The 16,332-nt window shown below is 43.2% G+C and overlaps 1 protein-coding gene across 12 annotated transcripts in view; it reads right to left on the reverse strand.

The window, feature by feature from the left end:
- The window catches only part of KIF16B (kinesin family member 16B), a 299,987-nt gene that overhangs the window by 261,405 nt on the left and 22,250 nt on the right, over positions 1 to 16,332 (reverse strand). The window contains exon 1 of one of the 12 annotated variants that reach the window (XM_054541590.2): positions 4,347 to 4,562. The exons of the other annotated variants lie outside the window; for them this stretch is intronic. Coding sequence (XP_054397565.2) covers positions 4,347 to 4,375 — 29 coding nt within the window. The 5' untranslated portion in view covers positions 4,376 to 4,562. Of the gene's footprint in view, positions 1 to 4,346; positions 4,563 to 16,332 lie in introns of those variants that run through there. 12 annotated transcript variants of the gene reach the window in all.

The following is a 16,332-nucleotide window of genomic DNA, read 5'->3' on the forward strand; positions in this document are numbered from 1 at the left end:
CCCAGACTGTGTTTCCCAATGTCAATCTAAGGCTACAGCCAATAATTTAAAATCATATCAAAAGATAATTACAGGTCATCAACATTAAGATCGAGGCCATCTATTTCAGAAAAGAAATTTTCACAAATAATTTCCTAACTTGCTTCCTTCTTTAAGCATACAAACTGAAACAGTTTAAAAAAAAAAAAAAAAAAAAGATGTGGCTGGGCACAATGGCTCCTGCCTGTAATCCCAGCACTTTGGGAGGCTGAGGTGCGTGGATCACAGGTCAGGAGTTCAAGACCAACCTGGCCAACATGGCGAAACCCCATCTCTACTAAAAATACAAAAATTAGCTGAGCATGGTGGCAGGCTCCTATAATTTCAGCTACTCAGGAGGCTGAGGCAGGAGAATCACTTGAGCCCAGGGGACAGAGGTTGCAGTGAGCTGAGATCGTGCCACTTCACTCCAGCCTAGGTGAAAGAGCAAAGCTCTGTCTCAAAAAAAAAAAAAAAAAAAAAAATTAATCTAAAATTACTCTTAGTATTTATAACAAAGATACTGGCTAGAGTTTCAGCCATAAAGAGCAAATCTCTTCCTAGTTCCTGAAAACACTTATAGAAAAGCCAATATATTTTTTACTGTTGAGTTCCTTGTATATTCTGGATATGAGTCCCCTATCAAATGAGTAGCTTATAAAAATGTTCTCCTATTCAACATGTTGTCTCTTCACTCTGTTTCTTTTGCTGTGTAAATGTTTTTTAGTTTAACATAGTCCCTTCTGTCTGTTTTTGGTTTGTTGTCTGTGCTTCTGAAGTCTCATCCATAAAGTCTTTGTCCAGAACAATGTCCTGAAGAGCTTTCCCTATGTTCTCTTCTAGTAGTTTTGTAATTTCAGGTCTTACATTAAAGTCTTTAATCCATCTGGAGTTGACTTTTGTATACAGTGAGAGATGGAGGTCATGTTTCTTTCCTCTGCATATTCTTATCCAGTTTTCCCAGCATCATGAAGAAAGCCCCAATGTATGTTCTTGGCAGCTTTGTCAAAGATCAGTTGAAAATATGTGGATTTATTTCTGGGTTCTCTGTTCTGCTCCATTGGTCCATGTGTCTATTTTTATATAATACCAATACCATGCTGTTTTGGTTACTACAGACTTTTAATATATTTTGAAGTCAGGTACTATGATGCCTTCAGCTTTGTTTTTGCTTAGGGTTGCTGTGGCTATTTAGGCTCTTTTTTGGTTCCATACAAACTTTAGAATTTTTTTTCTATTTCTCTGAAAAACAGTGTTGGTATTTTGATAGGGATTGCAATGAAATTGTAGATTGCTTTGAGCAGTATGGTCATTTCAACAATATTAATTCTTCTGATCCATGAACATAAGATGTCTTTCCACCTGTTTGTGTCCTCCTCAATTTCTTTCATCAGTATTTTGCAGTTTTCCTTGAAGAGATCTTTCCCCTTCTTGGTTAAATTTATTCCTAAGTATTTTTCTTTGGTAGCTACGGTAAATAGGATTGCCTTCTTCATTTCTTTCTCAGCTATTTCATTATTGGTATATACAAATGCTATTGACTTTTGTATGTTGATTTATCCTGCAACTTTATTAAATTCATTCATCAGTTCTAAGAGTTTTTAGGTGAGGTCTTTGGTTTTTCTAAATATAAGATCATGTCATCTGCAAAGAAGGACAATTTGACTTCCTCTTTTCCATTCTGGACGCCTTGTATTTCTTTCTCTTGCCTCATTGCTCTGACTAGGGCTTACAGTATTATCTTCAATATGAGTGGTGAAAGTGTGTATCCTTGTCTTCTTCCAGTTCTAAGAGAAAAAAATTTCATCTTTTCCCCATTCGCTACAATGTTAGCTGTGGGTTTGTCATATATAGTCTTTATTATTTTACTAACTAATCCCATTAAAAATGGGCAAAGGACATGAAGAGACATTTCTCAAAAGCAGACACAGAAATGACCAACAGATACATGAAAAAAATGCTCAGTATCACTAATTATCAGGGAAATGCAAATCAAAACCACAAAGAGATATCACTTTACCCCAGTTAGAATGGCTGTTATTAAAAAGACAAGAAATAACAGATGCTGGCAAGCATGCTAAGAAAACAGAACTCTTATACACTGTTGGTGGGAATCTAAATTAGTACTATGGAAAACAGAATGGAGATTTCTTTAGAAATTAAAAATAGAACTACCATACAATTCAGAAATCTGACTACTGGGTATTTATCCAAAGGAAAAGAAATCAATATATCAAAGGGATACCTGCACTCCCATGTTTATTGAAGCACTATTCACAATAGCAAAGATACTATCAACGTAAGTGTCCAACAATGAATGAACGGATCAAGAAAATGTAGTATATACACACACTATGGAATACTACTGAGCCATAAAAAACAATGAAGTTATGTCATTTGTAGCAACATGGACAGAACTAGGGGTCATTATGTTTAGTAAAATAAGCCAGGCACAGAAAGAAAAATATCACAAGCTCTCACTCATATGTGGGAGATTAAAAAATTGATCATATGGAGATAGAGAGTAGAATGATAGATATCAGAGGCTGGAATGGGTGTACAGGGGTGGGGGGAGTGAAGAGAAGTAGGTTAATGGATACAGACATAAAGTTAGATAGAAATAAGTTCTAATGCTTGTAAGCAAAGCAGGCTGACTATAGTTAACAACAACGTATTGTAGTTTTCAGAATAGCTACAAAAGAGGACTTGAAATGTATCCAACACATAGAAATGATACTCCCGTGATGGATATCCCAAATACTTTATTACATGTTCTAATACACATACCCCATAAATATGTACACAAACATAAAGTTTGTCAAAAAAATGTTTAGGAGAAGTAAAACCAAAACCAGCGTGATATCTATGATGGTTGGAGCTATTAAGTGTTGAAACTAATTCTTTGTTACATGTCTTGCTCTGCAGATTCCTGGAGAACTGTCAAACTTCCAAATATTTCAAAGACGAAAGAAAGGAAGAAGGCAGACTCCAGTACTTCCTTCCCATCCACACCCTGTGGACCAACCCTACTCAGCCCCCTTCATCCACTGCAGACTCTGGCTTCTGCTCTTAGCCTTCTCTTCACCCCTAGGGGCTTTAACTGTCATAGGTGACTTCAGAGTCCATGTGACACTCCATCAAACAACCTTACCCCTAACCCCCCTACCCAACATTCAGTTACCTAGTCCCTTCCAATCTACCACCTGTTGAACTAGACCAGATCTCCCCACTTTCTAGGCCCTGTCCCAGGTCAGGCTACCCCCATCTCTAGTCTCTTTGCCTCCAGCCTCATCCTCTCTCACGCACACTCCATTATCTGCTGCCAAAGAGAGCCTTCCATAAAACACATCTCACCATGAGGCTCCCCTGCTTTAAACTCCTTCAGTGACTTCCCAAAGGCTACAGGATAAAGTCCAACTCTCAGTGCTACTATACAAAGTCCTTCATGATCTGACCCTAATTGACATTTCTATTCCAGCAGTATATCCTGCCCCATCCTCTTCCCATGGTCAACTCCCAACCATCCCTCTAAATTCAGCTCAGACTTCACATCCTCTGTAGCGCCTTCACCAAGCCCTCTATCCTATCGCTTAGTTAGATGGCACTCCTGCTTGTCTCATCCAACAGACTCTTAACTTTTTAAGAGTAAGGACTCTGCCTGTCTGGGTTTATATCCCTCCCCAGCCTCTGGCACATTGCCTGCAACTTTGAGGTGCTCCTAAAATGGCTGTTAAATGTGATGAACTTTCTGAAATATTAAACAAATGGCTCTTACCCCAGTGTACGCTTTACCACACTCATCCTCTTCCCACGTTGGTCTCCCTATTTGCCCCCTACATTCCTGGTTCTTGCCTTCCCACATACTATAGTATCTTCCCACTTCCCACCCACATGTTCTTTTTCTTTTTTTCTTTTCTTTTTTTTTTTTTTTTTTTTTTTGAGACAGGGTCTGGCTCTGTCACCAGGCTAAAGTGCAGTGGCACAATCTTGGCTCACTGCAACCTCCATCTCCTGGGCTCAAGCAATTCTCGTGCCTTAGCTTCCCGAGTAGCTGGGACTACAGATGTGCACCACCATGCCTGGCTAATTTTTGTATTTTTAGTAGAGATGGGGTTTCTCCATGTTGGCCAGGCTGGTCTCGAACTCCTGGCCTCAAGCAATCCACCCACCTTGGCCTCCCAAAGTGTTGGGGTTACAGGCATGAGCCACCATGCCCAGCCCTACCCACATTTTCAAGTAAGGCTTGTCTTGGGTCCAGTTTGACTCACCTCCTCCTGATAAACCATTAGAAACAACACCCCCTCATACACCTACCTAGTTCATCTCACCTGCATAGCTTTATTCCTGCTGATGTCATCTCTCCAATTAGTCCAGAGAACCTCAGAGAAGCCCAGCTTCCTTCACATCCACACTCTGAGTCCACCAAGCACAAGGGCACCACCCACAATCAGCATTGAGTGCTTTGTCTCGTAATTCTTCAGCTGAAAACTACAATGCCAGGCGCTGAGATTACCCAGCCTCTCAGGTCAATTTCCTCTGACATTTAAGAAACACAGCAAATAAATCTTGACATTCTTCTTATATTGTAGAAAATAAATAATCCTAAGATATTATTTGACATTAATTTGATAACAGGGAAAAATGAACTATGTCTCTCCCTGGCCACTTTGGTAAATTGGATTTCTCAACCGAAAAGCCAATTATGGGTCCTTCATATAAATAAGTAATTTATTTGAAAGGTCTGGAAACTAGATGATAAGATGCTACAAATGAACCAGCTGGAGTACACATACTTAGTTATAGATCAATATGGGGGGAGGAGGACGAAAGGAAAGGAAAAGATTTAAAATACTCTACCAGGAAAAGAGATAAATTATGTCAGCATTCAGATACATGAGTTAGAAGAACATTTATTTAAAAAAAAATCCTATTGATAGAGTTTCTACATTTGTCCCCACACAAATCTCATGATGAATTGTAATCCCCAATGCTGGTGGTGTGGTCTGGGGGGAGGTGATTGGATCACAGGAGTGGATTTCTCATGAACGGTTCTGCACCACCCCCTTGGTGTTGTCCTTGCCCTGAATGAGTTCTTGTAAGATCTGGCTGTGTAAAAGTACATGACAACTCCGCTCGCCCCACTCTTGCTCCATTCTCACTATGTGATGTGCCTGCTCCCACTTTACCTTCAGCCATGAGTAATAGCTTCCTGAGGCCTCCTGAGAAGCAGATGCCGCTATGCTTCCTGTATAGCCATCAATGCAAATGATGAGCAAATTTAACCTCTTGTCTTATAAATTACCCAATCTTAGGTATTTCTTTAGAGCAATGCAAGAATGGCTCAACACAAAAAATTGGTACCAAGCAGCAGGGCATTGCTATAGAGATACCTGAAAAGATGGACGCAGCTTTGGAACTGGGTAACAAGCAGAGGCTGGAAGAGTCTGAAGAGCTCAGAAGACAGGAAGATGAGGAAAAGTTTTGAATTTCCTAGAGACTGGTTAAATAGTTGTGACCAAAATGCTGATAGTGACACAAACAGTGAGAGCCAGGCTGCTGAGATCTCAGGTGGAAATCAGGAAGTTACTAGGAACTGAAGCAAAGGTCATCCTTGTTATGCCTTAGCAAAGAACTTGGCTGCATTGTGTCCATGCCCTAGAGATCTGTGGGAGTTTAAACTTGAGCGTGATGACCTAGGGATCTGGCAGAGAAAATTTCTAAGCAGTGAGTAACTTCTCGTGAGATCTGGCTGTTCAAAAGTGTATGACACCTCCCCTAACCCTTGCTCCCATTCTTGCCATGTGACCTGCCTGCTCCCGCTTCACCTTCCACCATGAGTAAAAGCTTCCTGAGGCCTCCCCAGAAGCAGATGCTGCTATGCTTCCTGTACAGCCTGCAGAACTATGAGTTAATTAAACCTCTTTTCTTACAGCTTACCCAGTCTCAGGTATTTCTTTATTGCAATGGAAGAACAGCCTAACATACCTATATTAATTCAAATATCTTGAAGATGTTTTTAAGTTATTCAGCAATTCAAATTGATTCCATTCCCTCAGCTCATGATATCTGGTCACTCCATAATAAACAGCTAGACTGGGTGATGTTGGGATCTCCGAACTGAGCCATTAGCCTGGAAGATTCTAAAGAGTGACTTATTCACCATGAGTTCTGAAATAAACCGGCATCCCAAGTGCACCTTAAAAGTTACATACTATGAACCAATATTTAACTGCCTTCATTTTGGTGGCAAGACACTTGATAGCAAAAATGAAAATAAAAACTATACTTTTAAAAATAATACATGAGCTCCATGTATACTAATATGGAAAGAAGTCCAAGGAACCCTGTAAGTGGAAGAGCAAGCAGCAAAACAGTGTGCAGATGACAATCAAGTTTGCAGCTCAATAAATAAATTAATAAAGCAAAAATAATATGCACATCTATGATTCTAGATGCACAAAACATTTCTGAACATTTCTGAAAGGATAAATAGCAAGCCATTCACAGTGGTGACCTCTGGACAGTGAGTGGGAGCAGGGCTTCAGGGGATGAGAAAATGAACTTAAACATTTCACTGTTGGAATTCATTTTAGCAAGATTTGATATTCCTTCTACAGTTAAAATAAATTTAGTTAATTAAAAGACAAAAAGTCCCTGCTTTGAAATTCTGGGTGGCCCTTTATGCTCTAGAACAAGTCTACATCCTTACGTGGCATGAAAGCAAAAGCTACTGACCCTCCTCTCCTGATGACATGGCCATGAAACAGCTCCTCGCGCCCTTGCACTTTCACACCTTCCCACGGTACTGAGTATCCTCATGCACTGCCTAGATCTGCCTCTCCCGGTCGCCATCCCTCTGCATTTCCACCAGGCAAAATGATACCCACATTCAAAACTAGTCCCAGTACCCCTTTCTCACAAAGCATCACTAATTCATTAGCTCCATGAATTAGTCTCTCTGTTCCACCCAAGAGCGCTTCTCTTTTCCTCTTGTATTAGGTTCCAAATAAAATACAGGAAGCCCAATTAAACTGAATTTCAGATAATACTTAATTTTATATTATGACTGTGTCCCAAATATTGCATGAGGCTTCCTCATGCTGTTTTTGCTTGCTAAGTCTGACATGCTGTTTCTTACCCAATGGTTTGCACTCATCAAGGGCTTCCACAGTTAGATGCAGATGTATTCGCCTCCCTACCCCAAGCCCAGAAAGCAAGCAACCTGGGTCTTCAGTAACACCTGCACCCTCAGTACCCAGCAAAGTGGCAGAGGCTCCATAAGTTTGTGTCACCCCACCTATCTCAGGGCCTGAAGACAAACTCAGGGAGGGCTAGTCTCCTCCCTGAAACCACGTCTTCCTGCCATTCCTTATCCTTTCCTATTAGAAAAAGAAATTTGTGCACAGTCTGTTGACTCCAACCACTCCTCGCTGTTCTCCATGAAATCATGAAAGCCTCCAGCTCAATTTTTTGAGAAAAACCCAGGGAATACAGATAGTAAAAAATTCTGGAGTGGGTTTTTCAGACAATCACCCTGACTTCATTTTGGCTTCTGAGAACACAGCTCACCACACAGCAGTCAGCTAGAGGTCAGTGGCACCATGACCTACATCCAAATGCCAACCTCGAGCGGCAGCTCGTGAGAAACTGGCACAGCCTCTACTCCGTCCCCCATGGGCTGCCAGTACGGATGAGCCAAGGACAACGATGCTGTCACAGCCTTATGAGTCTCTCATGCTAAGTGAAATCCTCACTTGACCTCTGCCACAACAGGAGGCCATTAAGCTGGGCCTTTCATTGTCTTCCCTGGCCTAGGGAAAGGGTAATAAACCTTAAAAAATTAGGCAAAGCACCAACTCTTACAGTTTACAGGTTGGGATCCCAGAGCAGCAGACATCTGTGGGAGTGTAGCAAGCAGGGTGTTCATTAAGGTGTGTCTTTGGGATCAACTCCTGGGAAAAGAAGGAGACTGAGGCAGGCCCAGGCAGAGGGAGAAGTGGAGCTGCAGCACCGACCCATGGACAGCCTTGGCCAACTCCACAGGCAGTCCTGGGGATAGCATGGCCCTTCAGAGTTGCCACAGGCTGGGCACAGATGGCCAGGCTTTTATACCCCTGCTTTGAGCAATCAGGGACTGTGGGCTGCAGTGGAAGGAGCTAGCAGCTGAAGGCTAGGCCAACCGTGCTGCAGCAGCTGGGCAACAAGCCCTCAAAGACAGAGGATCTGGGTGGCAAGCACGGTGCCTACTGTACCAACCTCCCCTTTAAAATGATGCTTTATAGGATGGACCACACCCAAGTGGCAGCATTCACCACTATACCAACTCCCCAGCAGAGGCAGAGAGGCCTGAGCTGGGGCTACCAAGCCAGACAGAGGGCAGATACTTTATTTTTTTCAGCTGAAAGAATAGCCTAACAATCAGAAGTGCCTCAGTACAAAATGAGTTACCTTAAGATGTGCAGAACCATTACTGAAGAGGTTAGTTAGAAGCTAGAGAAATCCTTATCTGGGATGCTGTATGGGGAGATTTATATATTCATTCATTCATTCCATAAATATTTAGTGAGAATTAATGCTTTCACATACCAGATAATAGCCTCAGTGCAGGAATAAAATGGTAAACAATACAGTCCCAGCCTGCATTTCACAGAGAGGCTTAGAAGAAAAACAAAATAATACTCTATCACTTTAGATTGTGGTAGATGCTATAAAGAAATAAAGGTATGTCATGGAAAAGGACTAACAGGCAGAGGCAAAGGAAGGCAAGCAGCCAGAAAAGACCTCTCTAAGGGGTTGAGATATGAACAAACACCTGAACAGGGCCATGCAAATGGCCCAGATAAAAAAAACAGCAGGTGTAAAGGCCCTGAGGCAAGAACCAGCCAGAGACTTTGGGGGAAGGGCAAAAAGGTCACTGTGACTGCGGAAGAGAGAAACGGAAACAAAGTAGAAGATGAGGTCAGAAAAGCCTTGAGGTGGAAGTCAAATCATGCCAGTTCTTGCAGGCTTTGGCTAAATGGCTAAGACTTTGAAACTTAAATGTAATAGGAAGCCACAGCCACCAGGTTTTGTGTACAGGGGAGTGGCAAAGTCGTATTTATATTTTTAAAAGGCCCCTCTGGTTGGGGTGCATAGACTCTAGAGGGGTGGCAGTCTAGCAAGGAGACCACTCAGAAGGCTACACAAAGGATGCTGGGCCAGGGTGCAGGAATGGAGATGCATCCAGATGACTTGGGTGGATCAGCAAGTTCCCCAGGCCTGCTGACAAACACTATCCTCTGAGAAGCCCAAACCCAGACCTACCAAATAAGAATCTCCAGGACACTGTATTTTAACCACCTAGGAGGTTCTGATGGTCAACTGGGTTTGGGACCACTGCGCTAGTTTATCTGTGTTGTCCTCTGAGGAACTGGGATTCTATAAGAATGTGAAAGCTTTCACAGCTTTCACATTGTGAGATGCTGTTTCAGGTCCTTGTGAGATGCTGTTTCACTAGAAGGTGGTTTCATCCCTTCTTCTGAATGGAGCCCAACCCACCTATCTCCAATTCCAGAACAAAAATCCAGAACAGACTATGCCTTTAGGGTTACCACCACTGACTTCCAACTGAGGTGCTCCTCTTCTGAGTCCTAGGACACCAAAGTTGTTTGAGTGACTATTTTCCCACTTTTCCTAAAGAAAGTATATAACTAGAATTATTCTAGAAGCATAGGACAGAAGTCAACTCATTACACATAACAGATGCCTTACTCAAGGTATTAGGACTTAATTCCATCTTGGAACCCTGGTTCTAGTTGAGAAAATCTGGTAGACAACTGAAAAATTTCATACATTACAAAATTCATGTCCCAAACCATAAAGGACTAAATTTTGCTCAAGACCAATGATAATAATGACACTTCCACGGGGAATTTTGGATACTCCGCAGAAAGGAGATTTAGGGTCAAGCAAGATGGTAAGCGGCTTGAGAGTCAAGCTGAGGCTCAAGGAATGGAGCACTTGACAAGAGATGGACTTGGAAGAGAGGAGACTTAGCCCATGACATCACCTCACACGTAAAGAAATGAAGGTCCAGAAAGGTTAAGTGACTTACTCAAAGCTCCCACTACAGAGTCAGCATTGTAAAAGGTTACAGGAACTCAGTAAGCGATCAATACTTCAAAGCCACAGAGAACTGCTGAGAGCAAAGCTGGCACTCCTAATCTGATTTCAGCTACATCTTTCTGGAGAGGGTACGTAAGCTTGGGATCCCAGAGGAACACAATCAGCCAGCCAGTATATTTAGAGAATCCACACGATTGCTCTCCAAACAGGGTGGAAGTCATCAGATGCATCAGGCACTGGACAGGAGAAATGAGACACGCACTTAGCCTCATTTCCCACCACATGACGCAGAGGCACCCAGGCTCCCCCGTCCCATTCCAAACTGTTCCTTCTTGCAGGTCTCACAAAGACCCGCCTCTGTGAGTCCTGGGCCTTGCTCATGCTGGTCCTTCTGCCTGGAATGTACCTATCTCATCCAAGTGACTTATCCTTCAAAGCCCATAAAAACGCTTCCTCAGCCGGGCACAGTGGCTCATGCCTGTAAACCCAGCACTTTGGGAGGCCAAGGCAGGTGAATGAGTGGAGGTCAAGAATTCGAGACAAGCCTGGCCACCACGGTGAAACCCCGTCTCTACTGAAAACACAAAAATTAGCCAGGTGTGGCAGGTGCCTGTAATCCCAGCTCCTTGGGAGGCTGAGACAGGAGAGTCACTTGAACCTGCAAGGCAGAGGTTGCAGTGAGCCAAGATCACGCCATTGCACTCTAGCCTGGGTGACAAGAGCGAAAAGCCATCTCAAAACAAACAAACAAACAAACAAAAAAAATACTTCCTCCTCCAGGAAGCCGTCTCAGACCCTCCTAGCCAGCATCTTCTGGGTGACATTCCATAACACACCACAGCAGTTACCACATTTGACCTGCTTACTGATGGGCTACTATACATTTGTCTTCCCCACCAGTGTACATGCTTCCTGAGGCCAAAAATGATGCCCTGCTCTTCATATATTTCACAACATCTAGCACTGTCCTCATATACAGCAAACACTTGATGAATAAATGAATGAATGAATGTATAAGCACATGAAAGATCAAATGAAACAGCTAAAATAAGATACTATTCTTAAACTCGAGCACTAAAGTTAAGCTCATACTTCAAAGCTTAAATTTTTAATTTTTAAATGCAGATGGATTTTCCCCAAAAATATCAATTAACTTGGCAAATGTTAACTCCAAAGACAGAAATGAAGCTTGTTTCTTCCTGTAGTCACAGCTGTTGACTCTGACTCCAGGACCAAAGCGTTGGGGGCCTTCCATCTCCTTCTGAGTATCTTCTTTTGAGACATGGAGAAAAGATACGGATGTGCACGTGGCCAAACTTCTTTGATATGCTTCCTCAAAAGACACAAACAACATACTCATTTTAAAAAATGGAAATTTAGGCCGGGTGCAGTGGCACACACCTGTAATCCCAGTACTTTGGGAAGCTGAGGCAGGCAGATCACTTGAGTCCAGGAGTTTACGACCAGCCTGGCCAACATGGCGACACCTCATCTCTATTAAAAAAAAACAAAAGGCCAGGTGAGGTGGCTCACGCCTGTAATCCCAGCACTTTGGGAGGCTGAGGTGGGTGGATCACTTGAGGTCTGGAGCTCAAGACCAGCCTGGCCAACATAGTGAAACCCCATCTCTACTGAAAATACAAAAATTAGCCGGATGTGGTGGCACACGCCTATAATCTCAACTACTCAGGAGGCTGAGGCAGGAGAATTGCTTGAACCTGGGAGGCACAGGTTGTAGTGAGCCGAGATCTCACCACTGCACTCCAGCCTGGGTGACAGACTGAGACTCTGTCTCAAAAAAAAAAAACGTGGAAATGTAAAAGGGGTATTGCAGAACACAAGAACATTCATACTTATTTTTGTTTTCCTGGATTCAGACATTAAATCGACTATTCAATGCCCAAAGACAACCTAGTTTAGTGCTGCAGCACTATGAAACACAAAGAAGTGTGTTTTCTCTGCTCTTCATCCACATCACTATAACCCTCTTCCCAGTTTTATCTCTATTCTAGAAAAATGTTCTCAGTGACAGCTTACAAAAAAAAATACAATTCTGGCCTATAAAATGGAGATTGATTACTTTTATAACACCACCAGCTAAATGCCGTATACCAATTAGGGAAGGAATACTGGTATAATTCGAACTAAATTGCAGGACTTTTTCTTCAAAAAGACTTCAAATCATAGTGGAACAAGATGCAATTTTGGTTTCCTGTCACTTTTTCACCAAGCATACTGCCTAACATGTATATTGCCAAGCACAGGGGTTTAATAATTGGGAGAGGGGGCACTAGGTTTAGGGGACCCGGGTTGAAATCCTGAGTCTTAGTAGCTTTGCAACTTTGGGTACATTGTATAACTTTGCTAAGCCATGGTATACTAATTACATAGCAACACTGTGGTTATTGAGCTGTGCTGATGTACAATTTTTTGCTGAAAGATGTGATAGAAGAAAACAGACAATACAAGGCCAGCTATGGAGTCGATACTCAATCCATGTGTTCATCTTCATCATGAAATCAAGATCCCTCCATTTATTCAATTAATGTTTACCATGTCTCTACTATGTGTCAGCTACTATTTGCAGCACCTGGAGATATACCAGTGAACAAAACCAGCAAAATGACCTCTGGGAGCTTACATTCTGGTGTGGAGGTTCACTTTAACATAACCTTTCCGACCCTTTCCCAAAATAGGTCCAAGTGGAATCCAGAAAATAAATGTTGCCAAGTCTTCTGGCCAGATATCATGAAAATACAGAAGCACCACACAGCTGACTTTATAAAAATCTTCAAAAGCTTTGTTCATGAAATGCTTTATCTTCATCAACTCAATGCAGAGGCACAATTCATAAAGATAAGGATAACAGAAACACAAAAATTCTTTCACTTATTTGTATTTAATTATTTATTTATTTATTTATTTACTTGAGATGGAGTCTCACTCAGTTGCCCAGGCTGGAGTGCAGTGGTGCAATCTTGACTCACTGCAACTTCTGCCTGCCAGGTTCAAGCGATTCTCCTGACTCAGCCTCCTGAGTAGCTGGGATTACAGATGCCCACCACCTGGCCTGGCTAATTTTTGTATTTTTAGTAGAGACAGGGTTTTGCCATGTTGCCCAGGCTGGTCTCGAACTCCTGAGCTCAGGGGATCTGCTGGCCTCGGTCTCCCAAAGTCCTGAGATTACAGGTGTGAGCCACCGTGCCCGGCTTTCACTTATTTTTAAATTCTTGTGAATTATGCCCAGTTATTCTGATGACATACAGACTGTCCCATCTAAAGACACATAAGCATGCTATGTCCTTCCTGTTGCATGCTCAGTGTCCCCGTCCATCACCTCTCCTAAGGCAAGCTGGCCATGCCCACTCACGATAAATGACAGAGCCACCGTGGCCAGAGGCAGGACAAACACATGCCTCCCCTTTACAAGGCTGTGAGGGATACAGAAACATTAATATCATGGCTCATGCCCTTCGATGGCCCACAATCACCCCACATGGGTGACAGCAAATGGCTAGGGCTGTCAATCAGGCATGGGTGGCCACGCCAAGGAGAGACCTGACTTTGGTAAGTGAAACAAAGTTAGTCCAAAAAAGAAGCGCAATCACATTTTTTATTCTGGGGGAAAAGGAGTATGTCACCAGAAAGTTCCTTTCCAGAATGTTCTTTGAAACTGTGTCATATCACCTTCTCCAGTGCCTCCACGACCTCAGCTTGATAAAGAACTGCTCCCCACCTGCCTCTGGTCTCACTCCTTTCCACAGCACGCTGCTCAGACACAGAGAATGCTATTCCCACCTGCGCTTTCTGAGGAGCACTGCAACTCATGCAACACAAAGAAACAAAACAGGAAGAAACAGCAATACTCTAAAGGCAGGCATATTTTCATTTTGCCATCATCCAGGAAACATCAGGACATCAGCTGAAGGCGAGCACACTGACCATGGTCCAGGGCACACTGCATCTGGTGCACGTCCGGTAAACCAAATCCCAGCAGGGACCCCCAAGCCTGGAGTTCTCCAGCTCTGCTGCTCACAGGAATCTCCTGGGGATTTAAAAACCCTGATGCCCAGGCTGCACCCCAAATCAATTAAATCTGACTCTCTGGCGGAGGGAAGCAAGTGTCAGCTGAGAAGGCTGAGAATCAGCATCCTAATTCTTGTTTCTCTAGCTTCCCCATTAAATGTTTCAGAGGTACAATTAGTGGCTTATCCCATAATGAGATGTCACTACCAAAGCCTAAAGGAGAAAACAAACTATGACACAGATCTGATCCCAACAGCCAGTTTCAGGTCTTCTATTAAAGAACTGACCAAGGCTTTGACAACTGCTCAGCCTCTGTCTACTCATCCATAAAATGAGGATGAGTCTTGCCTGCTCTACCACGTCAGAGGGAGCTACAAGGTTCAGAGGATGGATTCGGAGTGCACATAGAACGATAAAGCTGACACAGACGCACATCGCCATTCAGCACTACCAGCCCAGGCTGCAGAAGCTCCTTTCAGAGCTGTATCTTGTAGAACAGGCATCCCAAAGCCCCGGGTCATGAAGCAGTACAGGTCTATGGGCAGTTAGGAACTGGGCCGCACAGCAGGAGGTGAGCGGCAGGCAAGCAAGCATTACCGCCTGAGCTCTGCCTCCTGTCATATCAGTGGCATTACATTCTCATAGGAGAGCAAACCCTTATTGTAAACGGCGCGTGTGAGGGATCTAGGTTGCAACCTCCTTATTAGAATCTAACTAATGCCTAATGCCTGACGGCCTGAGAGTGGGCACATCGCAAAACCATCCCCACCCCTGTGCCCTGTCCTTGGAAAAACTATCTTCACAAAACCAGTCCCTGGTGCCAAGAAGGTTCGGGACCGCTGCTATAGAAGATCCAGATTCCTAGCTACGTCCACACCCCAGGAGACAGACCTGCTTTCCTGATCTTAGTGACCAGAACAGGATCAGCTTGTTTACGCAGCAAGTGAGACGCAAGGCTGCTTGTGGCACGAGACAAAGACCACTGGAAGACGCCTCCCCAAAATACTGAAAACACTAATGCTGTAGAAAAGCAGCAAAAAGAAATGGTCTAAAGTAAATAAGGAGTTTTAAATAAAGTAAATAAAGGAGAAGAATTTTAAAATACTCATTTTCTTTTTTTTTCCCCCCCATAGAGCTTGTTAAAACACATGAAACATTCTTTTTTTTTTTTTTTTTTTTTTGAGACAGGGTTCACTCGGTCACCCAGGCTGGAGTGCAGTGATGCGATCACAGCTCACTGCAGCCTCAACCTCTCTAAGCTCAGATGATCCTCCCACCTTAGCCTCCCAGGTAGCTAGGACTACAGGCGCATGCCACCATGTCCAGCTAATTTTTTCTACTTTTTGTAGAGACGGGTTTTCGCCACATTGCTCAGGCTGGACTCGAACTCCTGGGCTCGAGTGATCCACCATGACCTCCCAAAGTCCTGGGATTACAGGCATGAGCCACCACGCCTGGCCGAAACATGCATTCTAAACTAGAAGTTTTAAAATGGCATCCCAGGGCTAGAACGGGTGCTCTAAAACATTTTTAATTAGTTGCCAACATATTTAAAATAATATTTTACATGAGAGCCTGGATTTCCCACTTCTCTCAAAACACAGGAGGATATGGCCACCTGTGCCCACTTGCCACAGGACAGCAGGGGTGGGAGCTGAGCAGCACCTTCACCAAGAGGAACGCTGGGCTCCCCAAGGTCCAACCCAACAGCTCCAGTCAGCTGCTCCCCACCCAGACATGGAGCCAGAGCCTGCAGGAAACTTACAAAGGAAGGAATTATGCCTGTAACAGTAAGAAACTTTCTTAAATGACTAATTGTAGCCAATCTAAAAAATATGATTGTGGCTTCTCAAATAACCATCATGTACTTTCTGTTAGATTTTAGTATCTTCTCCTATCCATGATGCCTCTAAGGGAGAGAGAAGCAATGAAACTGCTGGCTGATGTGATGAAAATAATCAAGCTTACTTTGAACGAAACATGATTTAACCCAGCTAGGAGCACATTAGGTGTGACTGTCCAGGTTTTCTAATTTCTTATTTAGGATTTAGTGAAGAAACCACCAGTGAGGGGCTTTCTCTATTTTTTTTTTTTTTTTTTTTTTTTTTTTTTTGAGACGGAGTTTTGCTCTTGTTGCCTAGGCTGGAGTGCAATGGCATGATCTCAGCTCACTGCAACCTCCGC

The sequence above is a fragment of the Pongo abelii genome, chromosome 21 (assembly GCF_028885655.2).
Source record: "Pongo abelii isolate AG06213 chromosome 21, NHGRI_mPonAbe1-v2.0_pri, whole genome shotgun sequence".
NCBI classification, from domain to species: Eukaryota; Metazoa; Chordata; class Mammalia; order Primates; family Hominidae; genus Pongo; species Pongo abelii.